The sequence below is a fragment of the Acomys minous genome, assembly GCF_964271855.1.
Source record: "Acomys minous genome assembly, chromosome: 12".
Lineage (NCBI taxonomy): Eukaryota > Metazoa > Chordata > Mammalia > Rodentia > Muridae > Acomys > Acomys minous.
Genome location: NC_140493.1, coordinates 4,823,345 through 4,838,324, shown reverse-complemented (window position 1 = coordinate 4,838,324; position 14,980 = coordinate 4,823,345). Strand labels below are relative to the sequence as shown.

General features: G+C 57.0%; 1 protein-coding gene across 5 annotated transcripts; it reads left to right on the top strand.

Moving 5' to 3' along the window:
• Nucleotides 1-2,388: 2,388 nt before the first annotated feature.
• On the top strand, nt 2,389-14,696 carry CACNB3 (calcium voltage-gated channel auxiliary subunit beta 3). Of its 5 annotated transcripts, none has more exons than XM_084749745.1 (13): nt 2,389-2,559; nt 9,613-9,735; nt 9,880-10,002; nt 10,406-10,521; nt 10,744-10,808; nt 10,995-11,014; nt 11,368-11,448; nt 11,599-11,657; nt 11,800-11,909; nt 12,152-12,303; nt 12,526-12,621; nt 12,766-12,915; nt 13,403-14,696. In XM_084749745.1, exons 1-13 carry the CDS (start codon nt 2,518-2,520, stop codon nt 13,715-13,717), a joined length of 1,452 nt encoding a protein of 483 aa, XP_084605871.1. In that variant the 5' UTR covers nt 2,389-2,517; the 3' UTR covers nt 13,718-14,696. The 5 variants fall into 5 exon arrangements, with proteins under 5 accessions (XP_084605871.1, XP_084605873.1, XP_084605872.1 ...); XM_084749743.1 differs by lacking the exon at nt 2,389-2,559 and adding an exon at nt 4,770-5,257; XM_084749744.1 differs by lacking the exons at nt 2,389-2,559; nt 13,403-14,696 and adding an exon at nt 2,844-5,257 and having other exon boundaries at nt 12,205-12,303; nt 12,766-12,905.
• The last annotated feature ends 284 nt before the right edge of the window (nt 14,697-14,980 follow it).

The window sequence follows — 14,980 nt, the reverse complement described above, 5'->3', positions numbered from 1 at the left end:
GGGCCTCTCTTAGGGAGCCTGTCCTGAAACTCAAGTCCCAGGTGGGGGGCAGGAACTAAAAGTGAGGAGGTGGTGTGTTTGTGTGTGTGTGTGTGTGTGTGTGTGTGTGTGTGTGTGTGTGTGTGTGTGTGTGTGTTTGAGACCTGCCGCTGTACCTCACTGGGAGGAGGGCCTGGAGACAGGGTTTTGGAGTCCAGTTCTGATGCCTACCTTTTTGGAGAAGTGCAGACCTGTTTCACCCACAGCTTGGGTGAAAATTAAGGAACAGGGGGGTGTGGGCTTTCCCTGTGCATCTCAGATTTCCTCTGACAAACTCGGGAGAATTGGTATTTACGCTTTAAAGAGGTGGTGATGGCTGGGGGTGGGGTGGGGCGGGGAGTTTGGGTTCAGGCAGAGGGGGAAGGGCAGCCAGGGACAATTGCTTCTCCTGTGAAAACTGAAGCGCCCCAAGGCCCAGAGGAGCTAGTCCATTAGCTGTGGTCAGCAGGGGAGGCGGGGGTGGTGGGGGGGGAAGAGATGAGCGGTTCGTGGCGGGGGAGGTACTTCTCTCCCTCCAGGTCTTATTGCCTGTACCAAACTTTGGTTTCCCTTCATTAAAACCCCCAACAAAAACAAAATGAAAATAATGGATACCCTCCCAACGCCGCCCCCAAACACGTGTCTCCTCTGCAAGGTTGCAGCTCAGTATGTTGGGGCATCAAGGAAACCATATCTGTGGCAGGAACAGACCGCAGAGGAAGACGCAAATGCCCTCCCCAGGCACCTTCCAGGTTAAAGCCAGCCCAAGAGGAACCTGGAATGGAGCGTTGGGAGAATGGATGCTCTTCCACCTTAGCTCTCATTGGATTGGGACCAGTGGAGAGTCTGCTGAGCAGAGAGAGAGAAACAGTCCCTGAAGATCTTCAGGGAATAGGAAAGGGGGAGGGAGGGGTCCCGAGCCCCCTCCACCCCCGAGAAAGTGAGTTTGAAGGAGGGCCGAGAAAAAGAGTTTTTCAGTTGGAAAACCCTGAGGTGAGAAGCTGGAGACTCACCCAGGTCATTAGGTCTCTCAGTGCTGTCTCCGGAAGGGGGTCTGCACCCCTGCCAGGCCCAGGCGAAGAAGACACTGTCTTAAGAACAGGGAAGGGTCCGGTATGGCCGCACCAATGAGAGGCTGGTCCGCTTAGAAGGGTGTAGGAAGCGAGAGCCGACTGGGGTTACACCCTTGCTCCCCCCCTCCCACGCCAGAACTTGGGCTTGTCCACTTTGACGTGCCCAGCCAGAGGGGACAAGAAGGGGTACTGACCCGAGAAGCGGTCCAGCCACTTTGTGCTCTCTGCCGCCCAGACTGAGCTGGGATGCTGCCCGGTTTGCCCGGGGTTCCCCTGAGACCAGGATGGAGGTAAGTGCAGACTGAGGCTGCGGAGGGGGCTAGAGTGTCTCAAAAGAACCCCCCCAGGGATGGGAACAGAGTGCGGCCTGGGGTTTTCTCCTGGGGGCGGGGGTCTGGAGATGGAACTGCAGCTCCTGGTGAAGGGTTTTAAGGTTTCAGCAGGGTCTAGATGCAAGGCAGCGCCCTCCCCGGCAGCGCCTCCTGCTGGCAGGAGACAGCACGTGCGGCGGGTGCCACCACCTGGAGGGCGGGTGCGGACACCCGGCCATCGAATCTAGGGGGCGCTACGGCGGGTAGGGAAGCAGCCGCCTCACCTCGCCTTGACCTTCCCTTTGGCGGATCTGAGACCTGCGGCACCCTAACTGACACAGGAGGCGTCCCTGCTGGGCTGTCTCCCAAAGGATTCTGCAGAGGCCAGAGAGTCAGGACCTAGACAGGGTGAATGGACACGGCTTCCCCAGAACTCAGAGGGGCGTCTTGAGGCTTGGGCAAGCAGCGGACTGAACCCCGGCGCTCTTCCTTCTCGGTCTGTTACCCGGCTGGTTTGGGGACGCGCAGTAGGGCCTTTCTTGCTGGGGCGCTAGGGGTGGGGCCTTAGCTGCACCGAGCTGCTGGGGCCTGCAGGGAGCCGAACCGAGCCTCCCCCCCCCCCCAACCAAAGACTGGGTGCCGCGCCTGTCGTCTTTGAACCTTTCCCGCCCTCTGCCTGCGGTGGCAGAACTCTAGAGACCCCGTCTTTTCTGGAGAGACCTGGTGGAGGGGGAGGGGAAGACTGATAGGGAAAGAGGGGTGAGGGTGGAAGGAATAGTGGGAGACACCAGAACTGGGGAACTGGGAACTGGGGTGGGGAGAGAGGAAAGACTGACGTGGGGGAGAGAACGGACTGAAAGGCGAGGGAGGGAGTGCGAAAGAGGTTGAAGGAGGAGGAGGCTAGAAGTGGGGGGGGGGGGGCGGGAGGGAGGAAGGAGGAGGGAAAGGGGTGGAACCAGGAGCGAGGAGAGAGAGAGAGCGGGCGGCTGGAGCTGGGCGGGCGTGGGGCGAGGCCAGGCGTGCAGGCTGGAGCAGTGTGCTGAGCCGCGGCTGGGTCCTGCTCCCGCCTCGGAGCCCCTGGCCCGGGGGAGGGAGAGAGGCCGCTAACCCGGTCTATGTCTTTTTCTGACTCCAGTGCAACCTTCCTGCTGAACGAGGTAACCGCTGGGGGTGGGGGGGGGCTCCCCAGAGAGGTGGGAGGAAAGCTCCTATTTTTGGGGGGGGGGAACTGTTGGATGGGGAGGGAGGGAAGACAGGAGGCGAGCCCTCTGGGTACAGAGGAAGGGAAGGCTGCAGGGACTGGCAGCTTCTTCAAAATGTAATGAGGGTCTGACTGGGGAGCGGGTGGGGGGGACGTGGGGTGCGGGGGGGGGGGGGGAGGGCCGTGCCAAGCTCCTTCGTTGACTCTCACAGAGTTCCCTGGGGGGTGACAACCTAATAGCTGGAATGCTAGGGGCCTCAACCTGGAGTACAGCTCCCAGTTCCTGCCTCAGTTTCCCTCCTTAGTGCCCAGCTTCCTGGCACACTTAAAGAGTTTCCAGCTCCGAAACCTGTTCGTATGGGCTTTCCTCCGTGATCCTGCCTCCGTAGCTTGATTAGCAGAGCTGGAACAGGCAGGTGTGGCTGTAGTGGGAAACAAAGTGGGCACTGGGTAGCAGCAACTCTTAGAAGGTAGAGGAGAAGGAAAGAGCAAGTGCCCGCAGGACCCAGGGGATGCCTGCAGGTATGAGGAACTTGAACCCATCCCCTGGGGAGGTGGTTGGCATGGCAACGAATTTCTCAGAGGCAGACTTAGACACCAGTGTCCCAGCTGGGGATGAAGACAACAAGGTGTGAGGAAGGAGTGTTGCTGATAGCAAATCCACTGCTCCCTCCAGTCCAGGGACCTCCTGTGGGTGGAGAGTCCCAAAATGAGAGCCCAGAGGAAGAGATTTCAGATGGGGACCCTCCTCCAGGGGAAGAGATATCTCTCCACCCTCTGGAAGGAGAGAGGTCACTAAGAGACAACAAAAAAAGGACAAGGCAGTGCTTGGGAACATAGACTGTATCTGGTCCCTAAACACACAGGACCCACCCCAGCTGTGAAAGCTATCTGCCCCAACCACAAGGACCCCAATTCTTCTACCAGAAGGAGACAGACTAGGGTGTCATGAGACCCACCCACCCCCCTTTTTTTTTCTTGCCAAAGCAACAGGAAGATAAGGCAAAGTCGAGAAGCCAGCTGGCTTGGGTGGTCTCCCTCTCTCACACACACACTACCTTCTATAGATCTCCTTAACCCTTTCAACTTGTGGGTCTTTCTGATGTGGGAAGGGAACGGGGTGGGCTGAGAACCTGGGACTTACCCTTCCAGGGTTTGGGGGGAACTAAGAGTGGCAAGGGCCTGAACTGAGAAGGCAAGACACCAGGCGCGGCTGATGTCTGTCTCACAATTCTCTTGGGGTGCCCAGGCAGGTGGGCAAAATTCAAAAGGAAAATTTTAGTCAGGGGATGAAAAAAAAAAAAGAGTGCGCTTAAATGAGGGGGGCGGTTTGGAAGATCTCTTCCAAGATAAGAACTCTGCCCTTTCCTTGGCAGTCCTTCAAAGGGGGCTGCGTGGTGCGAGGTGGCTAGAACCAGCATCCTGCCCACCGTATTTCTGGCCTTTTGCAAAGCCGAGACATGCATGCCCTTTTTCCTTCCCACCTTCCGCTCCACCCACAGCCATCCTCTTGCTTCCCAGTTCTCTGGCTTCACCTCTCCCTCTAGGCTCACCTGGAACAGCCCCCTTTCTGCCCCAGTTCCCACGGATGCCTTGGCAACGTCTGGCACAATCCTTGTTGGCAGGGAAGGGAGGGATAGACTCTACATCCTGACTTAACTTGGGTTGAAATCTGTCCGTGCAACAGGTGTAGGGAGGCCTAGGCAGCGTCCCCCGTCCCCGAACTTCCCCCTTCTCAAGGATCGGCCCTCTGCTGCAGCCCAGAGAGAGGGCCGGGCACCTGTTGGGGCAGGAGCTGCTTTCATGGCAGGGGTCTGGCATCTCCAAACCACCCCTCCTTGGTACCACTGCGGGGTTTGCTTTGGGAGTCTCCTGGGCTTTCAGGGAGCAGACAATGCCCCATCACCTGAGACCTCTGCCGACCCGCTTGCCCGTCCCTCTCTAGATCTCCATTTTTCCTGTCTTCCATGTCCTCCCTGCCTCCAGCCCTCCTTTCTCTCCAGCCAGCATCCCCTCCGCCCGCACCCTCTGGATTCTCCGCTGGGGTCGCGTCCGGTAGCGGCGTCTCGCCCCTTCCCCTCCCCCTCGCCAGCCCTTTGTTTCCCGGCGGAGCTGTTCCTGGGTTGCTAGAGTCCCTGTCTCCGCATCTCTCCTCGCCCCGCCTCCTCCCCGCCGGGATCCGCCCCGCCTGCAGCTTCTCCGCCCTTCTTCCCTGCCGCCCCGGCCCCAGAGGTGCCGGGGACCCACCTTCCCGGCACGCGTGCGTCCGGTTCCGCGGCCCCGGCGGGTCCCCCGGCCGCGGCGCTCCCGCCACCCGCGTCTTCCCGGGAGGGGGGTCAGGTGGGCGGGCACTATTGTTGTGGGGAGCCGGCGGCAGATTCCTCAGCCGCGCTGGCGCGCTCGGGGTGGGACCGGCAGGGCTGGGGGGTGGGGAGGGGAGCGGTGATCTGAGCTGCGAGCAGCTGGTCTTCGCGGCTCGCTCCTTCCTTCGCGCTCGCCGCCGCCGCTGCCCGCAGGGCTGCGCGGCTCGGTGGCATCTCGGGCGCGGCCCGCCGTTCTCGCCCCCGGCGCCGCTCGCTTTCCCCCCCTCACACACCCCGGACTCCCCCATGTATGACGACTCCTACGTGCCCGGGTTTGAGGACTCGGAGGCGGTGAGTGCCCACGGGGGAGGGTGGGGGCGGGGGAGTTGGGATGACACCTCTCTCTCTCTCTCTCTCTCTCTCTCTCTCTCTCTCTCTCTCTCTCTCTCTCTCTCTCTCTCTCTCTCTCTCTCTCTCTCTCTCTCTCTCTCTCTCTCTCTCTCTCTCTCTCTCTCTCTCCTCCTCTCTCGTCAACCCTTCCCCCAGTTCAGGACTTTGAAAAACGTCTTGGCATCGGGGCAGGGCGCGTAAGTGGGGGGGGGGGGTTGGCTCTCTAGGAAAGGGGGGAGGTAGGCTCTAGGTCTCCCAGGTGTGTACACAGTGGGACTCTGTAGGGGGAAGGCTCGAGCAGGTGGCCCCAAAGCTCAGGACGGACCTAGGGGCCGAGGAAGGAAGGACAGAGGCCCTGACACCGAGGTTTTAGAGGGAACACGCAACGTCTGGAGTTCTAAATTCTGGGTTTATGGGGTCTGGACACAACAGGAAAAGATGAGCTCCCGGGGAGACACTCCGGCCCTGTGTCTGAAGTAAATGACAAATTAGGGAGCCCGAAGAACGTTAGAGAGTCGAGTACCAGCCTCTGCAGACAGGAATTCTAGAACTTGAGGTTTCCTCTTCCCCTTTGCCCACCGTCCCTCCGCTCGGCCTTGCCGCCTCACTCTTGCCCAGCTTCTTCGAAAGGCCGCCGACCACATGGGTGGACCACATGGGTGGGCCATCGGACCGAGTTCAGGACAGGCCCCTGCTGAGGTCTCCTCTGTGCTCCTGCTCAGCTTGGAGGGCCTGGGGGTGAGACCAGGGGAGCTCAGGGCATGGAGATGGAAAGGAAGCTCTTTGCTCAGAGAACCAGGCAACCAATAAATATTTAATTCTCCTCTTTGCTTTTATCTCCTGACCCACTGAGACAAATCAGCTCATTAGGCAGTGATTCCCGGAGCTCAGAGAGCAGAAAGACCGCCTGGAAAGATGGGACAGGAGTGGGGGATAAGCTTTGGAGCCCCTTGGAGCCGCCAGTCTTCCTACCCCGCCCCCATACATCCCCCCACGAAGGCCTTCTTGGGAAAGCACTACTAACAGTGGCTTGAAAGGGTCCCCTGATAGGATTAAGTCGTCTTCTGTCTCAGGCCCAGGATAGATGAGTAGTGAGGCTCAGAACAGGCATATGTCAGTCGATTCTGGGACCAGGCTCCTTCCAGACCCAAATTTTCCACAGGACTCTGGGGCTAATTACATTGCAGGGGAGAAAAGAGAGAGGATTGTCAAGGCTCTGGTGGGCACCTCTTTCTGACAGTTGAAGAGACAGCTGGTGTAGCCCAGGGAGCCAGGATGAGCTTGAACAGAGACCTTTCTGTGAAGCTGCAGGGCCTAGGGGCTCCTTTCTCATCCCTGGTGAGAAGCCAGGGCTGTTGCATAGAGACTGGCACATGGGTGTTATTTGAGGGCAGCCTGCTGACCCATTGCTCCTTCCTGACCCTCTCTGGTTCTGGGATCTGGCGCCCCCCCCCCCCAGCTCCTTGCTCTCCCTGAGGCCCCCTCTGAAGCCGTAGGAGGAAGATCAGGCTCTAAATAAATCCACTGGGCTCATCTCTCCCTCCTCTCCTCCTTCCCCCGTGCCAGGCAGGAGAGGAGCTGCAGCCTGCCCACACACTCACCAGGCAAGGGGGGCACCACTAGGGCACTGCGCCAACTCCAGCAGCTCCAGAGACTCTGGCTGTTTGGACATAATGCGGTGGAGAAATAGGACCCTAATATCTATTTGTTGTCCCTACCTTCCCAAGTGATAGCAGACCGCCTCAGGCACCACCTGAGGTCTCGGAGAATAATGCAAAGTGGCTTCTGTTCTGACCACAACTCATTCATTAAAGGATTTAGGGAGAGACCCTGTCATTATCTGGGGTTAAGAGGTCATCTAGCCTAGATACCCCAGATGAAATCAGGGGAGGACTAAATTAGCCTGAGAGCTTGGGCCTGAAGAGGTCAAAGCTGCACTTTCCTAACACCTGCTGGGTATTGAGGAAACATCTGCCGCACACGCATACGCAGTGGGTGGTCATCCTCCATTGCCTCCAGCCTTTCCCACCTGCTGGTCTCTATTGGGGTGGGGGGGGGAGGAGGGGAGGGGGGAGCCACACCCCACAGCTAGTCTTCCTGGGAGTGAGGTCCCTCACACCTGGTCAAGGTTTTTTCAGTGGCTCAGCTTTGTTCTGCCTTGGCTGGAGTTGGGGACAGGGTAGGAGGGAGTCGGGGGAGGGAGAGGGGGGTACTCAGTAGACACCCTCTATTTCTGCAAAAGCAAAAAGCCTCCTCACCCTGGTGCTGCCTGGAGCCCTTGGGTTTACAACAGACAGAATCTTCAGTTCAGATCCCAGGGCTGCCAGACACCAGAGCTGACCAGCCCTCTTGCACAGGCAGGGCTGCCCCCCCTACCCCCCCCACCCCCTACCCCCCGCCAGACTTGGTTGACAGCAGATGTGTGAGTTTGTCTTCTCCAAAAGGTCTGCTCTGCAGCCTTGTGGGCTGTCACAGCCAGGGGGTTTGAGGGACCGTTCTGCAACCTTTCCTTACAAACATTCTTTTTAACTATCCACTTAGCTTTTCTGTGCCGCCGCAACTCAAAACTGAAGGAAGACTTCCTCCAGGCTCCTGCACGTTAGAAGGGGAAACTGAGTCGGAAAAGATTGTCTTTTCCCTAGCCCAGTTATCTTAACTCTCAGCTGCTTGTTTCAAAGCTGAACCTCCCTTGTTTGTCCCGCACCATCCTCGTAGCCCTGAGGGTGAACTCTGCAACCCTGCGATGTACACTCCTTGTCCCAAGTCCCTACGATGAGCAGGACTCAATGACAGTCCTCATTCACCTTACAGAGGTGCTCCATCCCCAGGGTCCTGTATCTCAGCTGGGTTGCCTGGCACCAGCATAGCCTCCCTCCAGGCCCTGATTTCCCTTGGGCCCAGGGAAAGGATAAAGGCGCTACAGGCCAGGTGGGAGGTGGAACGACCTCACCTGTACTCAGGGAGATACTTTGTGTTGCTCTCTCACTCCCTTGACTTCTTGCTGTTTGCCCCTGGCCAGTCTCCTGTCTCAGCAGAGGGTAGGGGGAGCAAAAAGAGAGGTATAGCTTCCAGGAGTCTGCAGCTTTGGGCCCAGTATTCACACCTTAAGGCAAGTGTTCATCCATTTAAAAGCTTCCAAAACCTTATTAAGAGTCTGCTGTGTAGTGAGGTGTGGTGGCACACGCCTTTGATCCTGATCACTGTGAGTTCGAGGCCAGCCTGATCTACAGGACAGGACAGCCGAGGCTACAGAGGAAAACTCTACTGCGGGGGCACATCAGCACCTGGGAGGGAGAGGCAAGCAAATATCTGTGTTTGGTCTATGTAAAAAAAAAAAGTTCTAGGCTAACTTTTGCTACATAGTGACCCTGACTCAAATAAGAACAACAAAAATCTTAAGAGTTTTAGTCAAATGGCTATATCCTGACAGGACCAACCAGCATCTCTCTTATTGATTGATTGTGTGTGTGTGTGTGTGTGTGTGTGTGTGTGTTGGTTTTCAAGATAGAGTTCTCTGTGTAGCCCTTGTCATCCTGGAACTCACGCTGCAGACCAGGGGTCACCACTACCCCGGCACTGACTCTATCTCTGTATGAGTGTGTGAGTGTGTGTGTGTGTGTGTGTGTGTGTGTGTGTGTGTGTGTGTGTAATCACATGCCACTGTGTGTATATAGATCAAAGGACAACTTTCAGACATGGGTTCTCTGCTTCTACTGCTGGTTCCGTGGTTTGACCTCATGTTCATGTATGAACAGCAAATGCTGTAACCTGCTGAGCAAGCTCACCATCCCCTCCCCCACCCCAGCCTGACTTTTTTTTTTTTTGAGGGAGGTTTTCATGTAGCCCAGGATGGCCTTTAACTCTCTAGCTGCCACTGAACTTGACCTCCTGCCCCTCTACCTCCCAAATGCTGGAACTACAGGTGTGCCCCACCATGCCCAGCTCTAACTAGCATCCCTTGTACACTTTTCTCCCTCCCCCCCCCCCCCCCCCCCCGCCCTTGGCACCCCAGACAGGGTTTCTCTGCGTAGCCTTGGCTGTCCTGGGCTGGCTTTGTAGACAAGTCCACAAAGATCCGCCTGCCTCTGCCTCCTGGAGTGCTAGAATTACAGGCCTGCTTCAGGCTACCATAGATAAGACTGGACTAAGCCCCATCTTGGACATATCGTCAGAGGACATGGTAGAGGGAGAAAAGAGAGAAAAAAGTGAAGGTTCTTTTCAGAGCTCTGGTATTAGTAGGTGTGGGGCACAGGGGCCCTGATCAGGGTTAGGAGGGCACCTCCATAGTCCCTTCTACCCAGACTCTCCCATCCCAGGGTTCAGCCGACTCCTACACCAGCCGCCCCTCTCTGGACTCTGACGTCTCGCTGGAGGAGGACCGAGAGAGCGCCCGGCGAGAAGTGGAGAGTCAGGCTCAGCAGCAGCTGGAGAGAGCCAAGGTATCCCTGCCCGCAGGAGGCCAGGCTGGGCGCAAACGCAAACTTATCCAGGGCCATGGGTCCCCAGGGTGTACTGTGGAAGAGTGCGTGTGGCGGGCCTCTGCCTCCCTCCTCCTCTCTCATTGCCATGCTCAAATTCCCCAGCACAAACCTGTGGCATTTGCTGTGAGGACCAATGTCAGCTACTGTGGGGTTCTGGATGAGGAGTGCCCAGTCCAGGGCTCTGGAGTCAACTTTGAGGCCAAAGATTTTCTGCACATTAAAGAGGTAATCAACCTTGTTCTCCCCGGAAGCTTGCTGTAGCACTTGATTTCTGTTAGCTGTCGCAATGCCTCGGCAGTTCTCTATCTAAAATAAGTCCCCAGGTCATCCCGTTTCATCTGTGTGCACACCTGTATGCCACCACCCCACTTCATACAGAGACCTGATGCCAACGGCCCCCACCATTCTCAGACCTGGCTTGGTCCTCAATTCTATCTTAAGTGGGGGCTTAGAGTAACTAACGAGTGGTCTCCTGCCGTGGATGTGGCCTGAAACAGCCTCCCTGTCCTGTGATGCCACCACACACTCCTTGGCCCTTCCTCACGCCAGCTTCCCAGAGTACTCCCTGGCTCCGAAGCCTGGGCAGCGCTGCCTCTCACAGCTCCTCCCTGCTCTCGCTCCCTCCCAGAAGTACAGCAATGACTGGTGGATCGGGAGGCTAGTGAAAGAGGGCGGAGACGTCGCCTTCATCCCCAGCCCCCAACGCCTGGAAAGCATCCGGCTCAAACAGGAACAGAAGGCCAGGTGAGAACAGTGCTGAGACCCAGGAAACACACACACACACACACACACACACACACACACACAAACACACACACCTGAGCCATAGAACACAGCTACGCGTTTACACCACAACAGGAGCACGTGCACACACACATACATGCTCAGCTGTCATAAAAGTAGTTTTGTAAAACATTAATGTATAGAGCTGTATAGATGTCTTACCATCCCCCCACTTTCTTTCAGGAGATCTGGGAACCCTTCCAGCTTGAGTGACATTGGCAACCGACGCTCTCCTCCTCCATCTCTAGGTAGCCTCCCACCAGCTTACCCACCTTGGGTAGATGGGCAGATAAGGCACAGTGGAAGGGCACCAACCCAGTGAACTTTCTGGAAAGGGGCTGGTGGAGGGGTCAGAACAGCAGGGAGAGCCGGTTATCTCCCCAGGGCCTTTTCCCTCCACCAACTTTAATCTTTTATTTCCTTTCCCAAAAAAGCCAAGCAGAAGCAGAAGCAGGTGAGTCAGAAAGGGACCTGGGCAAGGGTGGTTGTGGACTGTGGCTCTGGGGACCCTCCTGGTCAGTCACTACAAGAACAGAGGTGAGGGGCGGGAGAGATGGCTCAGTGGTTAAGAGCACTGACTGTTCTTCCAGTGGTCCTGAGTTCAATTCCCAGCAATCACATGGTGGCTCACAACCATCTATAATGTGATCTGATGCATACTGTATACATAATAAATACATCTTTAAAAAAAAAAAAAAAGAACAGAGGGGAGGGTGCCCAGAACTCTTGACTCTGGCCACCAGAGCACTCAGGCAGGAAGTGGGCTCCAGGACCAGGATTTTGTCTGACCCGCTGGCCATTCGACAGGCAGAGCATGTTCCTCCATACGATGTGGTGCCCTCTATGCGGCCTGTGGTGCTGGTGGGACCCTCTCTGAAAGGCTACGAGGTGAGGAAATTCTCAACCCGGGTCATCCCTACAGTAACTGCCACAGGGAAAGGAGGGTGGGAGATGTCTGTGTTGGGGGTTGTGAACTCTACTTTGGGACACTGCCACTCTCCGGGGAACCCTCTCTCAGTGCCACACCCTCTCCTCCAGGTCACAGACATGATGCAGAAGGCTCTCTTCGACTTCCTTAAACACAGGTTTGATGGCAGGTAAGCTAACCTGGCCTGGAATGGAATGTCCAGGAAGAAAACTTTTTCCTCATGCCCAGAGCTAGTCTCCTGTCAAGGAGGATTAAGAGAGCTGGGTAAGGAAGGCCTTGGCTTAGAAGGCAGCTGTGACTCTCCACACCAGGATCTCCATCACTCGTGTCACAGCTGACCTCTCACTGGCAAAGCGGTCTGTGCTCAACAACCCTGGCAAGAGGACCATCATCGAGCGGTCCTCCGCCCGCTCCAGCATTGGTGAGGACTCTTGCCTTCCTGGTTCTCTGCCTGCTTGATGCTAGTGAGAACCTCCCCCCTCCTTTCCCCAACTCCTCGTCTCTTTGCCCATACCCCCGCCACCTGCCCCAAGTCTGCCCTCCTCACTTGCCGAGTCCACTGCCTGCCCAGGCTTGTAGGTCCTTCCTGTCCACCATAGCAGCTCTCAGAGGCCGGAAGTGAGCCGTGGCCAGAGCCCCTGGTGAGCTGCCCCCCTTCCTTAGCTGAAGTACAGAGTGAAATTGAGCGCATATTCGAGCTGGCCAAATCCCTGCAGCTAGTGGTGTTGGACGCCGATACCATCAACCACCCGGCACAGCTTGCCAAGACCTCGCTGGCCCCCATCATCGTCTTTGTCAAAGTCTCCTCACCGAAGGTAAGTGGGCTGGGGTGACTGGGGTACCACAGAAGACGACCCCTAGAAGATAGTGCCCCTCTGCTTGGGCCCTGCCTGGAGTGACTGTTTCATCTTCCTGCTGTCCCTTAACACCGCTTGGAGTCACCCTCATCAGACCCTTGACCCTTTCTAATGCCACATCACAAGTTGGGAATGTGCCCGGTCCAAGAGACTCCGCCCATCTCTGCCCTTCTATTTCAGGTACTCCAGCGGCTCATCCGCTCCAGGGGGAAGTCACAGATGAAACACCTGACCGTACAAATGATGGCATATGATAAGCTAGTTCAGTGCCCACCAGTAAGTGCTTGGGTCAAGCCGCAATCACACCCTGCAGGACGTGTAAAGCTGTAGCGTTGCTGTGGAGACGCCGACCTCCCTGTGTCCTCTCTCTCTCTCTCTCTCTCTCTCTCTCTCTCTCTCTCTCTCTCTCTCTCTCTCCAGGAATCATTTGATGTGATCCTGGATGAGAACCAGCTGGAGGACGCCTGCGAGCACCTGGCTGAATACTTAGAGGTTTACTGGCGAGCTACCCACCATCCGGCACCTGGCCCTGGACTTCTGGGTCCTCCTAGTGCCATCCCTGGACTTCAGGTAACTGCTTCCAGTGGGCACAGATGTGCAGGCTTGCACAGTCAGAGCAAAGCTCCCGTCCTGGCCAAAGGGTCGCCCTTGCTCTGCATGTGAAGCCAAGGGCTGTGAACTGTTGGCTCTGCTTGCTCTGCAGACCCAGAGCGCACAGGTCAAGGGACTTTCTGGCTGGAGAGCATGGTGAATGAGTACTCTGAGGTGGGCCTTCTAGGGCCCAAGGAAACATTCTATCTACCCCTTTCTTCCAGTCACTTTTTAAGGGAGAGCCTGAATTTGCAGGAGCCCAAACTCCTAGCTTTCTGTATCTGGCCTGGAAGAATGCCCCAGCTTACTTCTTCCTCGCACTACTTTAAAACAAAACAAAACATACATACAAACACCCTAGGGATTGATAACAAAGGAGGAGGAATCCCACCTCCCTGCCAGAGTCCTAGGAGGAGCGAAGGCTGGGTTTCCCTTACCTTACTTGGAGCTATTCTTTGGCCCTCAGAGCCAGCAGCTGCTAGGGGAGCGAGGAGAGGAGCATTCGCCCCTGGAGCGGGACAGCTTGATGCCCTCTGATGAGGCCAGCGAGAGCTCCCGCCAGGCCTGGACGGGATCTTCACAGCGCAGCTCCCGCCATCTGGAGGAGGACTATGCAGACGCCTACCAAGACCTGTACCAGCCTCACCGCCAACACACCTCGGGGCTGCCCAGCACTAACGGGCACGACCCCCAAGACCGGCTCCTAGCCCAGGACTCGGAGCACGACCACAATGACCGGAACTGGCAGCGTAACCGGCCTTGGCCTAAGGACAGCTACTGACCACCTCCTGCCCTACCCTGGCAGGCAGAGGCACAGCGGCTAGGGTGCCTACCTCCGGCCGGTTGGAGTTAGAATGGCATTAGGCTGCCACTAGGTTCAGCTCCCACAACCCTCTGCCCGGCCCCAGGTCCAGGGCTGACGGTGGTCCCAAGGTTCTGGGAGAAGCAAGGGGCCCCCTCACCTCCTGGGCACAGTGACCCCAATAGGTTCTGGTCCCAGATACTAGCTGTGTTCTGCATCCCTGGCACCTTCCTCACCTGCACAAGCTGCCGCCCCAGTGGGCAATGATCTCAGGCCAGGCTCACTTAGGAGGGGACTTCCAACCAGAATGGATGCCCCTCTAAATAGCTAGAGGGCGGGAGTGGGTAACCCAGCATGAGGAAGAAAACACTGTCCCTGAGCAGGCGTAGTCCTAAGCAAAGGGCCTCCACTCACCTCACTGCCACACATCAGGAATGAAACACAGCTCAACATGGCGGCATGGCACAGGTGTCCCATCAGCTGGGATGGGCATTGACACCTAAGACAGGAGCAGTGCAGGTGAGGCTGCACCGACAGCTCGTAGCTGAAGCTCTGGTAGAAAAAGGCCCTCCTCACCAAACCAGGAAGCTTAGCATCTGGCAAGACTAGGGAACTGGGGCACAGTCAAGCCAGAAGCCAGCCTGGGCTGCGGGGGAGGGCAGAACAGCTTCCGGAGGGGGAGGGGGGGCCCTTGCCTTTCTCATTCTTTCGCCCTTGCATCTGTCATTTCTGTTCTTTCCCTCCATGCCTCTTGCAAGATGGGGCAGGAGGTCCTCCCTGACTCAGCTGCCGCTTGTTAAGTTAGGGTTAGATGACGAGAACAGGACAGAGTGGACAGCCCCAGAGGCCGTCCACCTGGCTACCCTTGCCGTATGGCCATAGTGTGACCTACAGAGCATGCTCCATTAAGAACCTGCCCCACCTCACTGTCATCTCCAATAAAACACCATGCGCAGTCCTCAGGTGTCTCTGGTCTGTTGGCTCATGTGGCTCTATGTGATGTGTGGCCTAAGTCTGCAGAGGGCCAGTATCTCATCAAGGATTCATGAGTGGGAAGGGGAAGCGGCCCATGAGAGAGAGGCACTGTATTTTTTGGGGGGTGGGGTTTCCAGACAGGGTTTCTCTGTGTAACAGCCCTGGCTGTCCTGGACTCGCATTGTAGACCAGGCTGGCCTCAAACTCAGAGATCTGCTTGCCTCTGCCTCTGCCGGGATTAAAGGCGTGCACTGTATTTATGGGGAC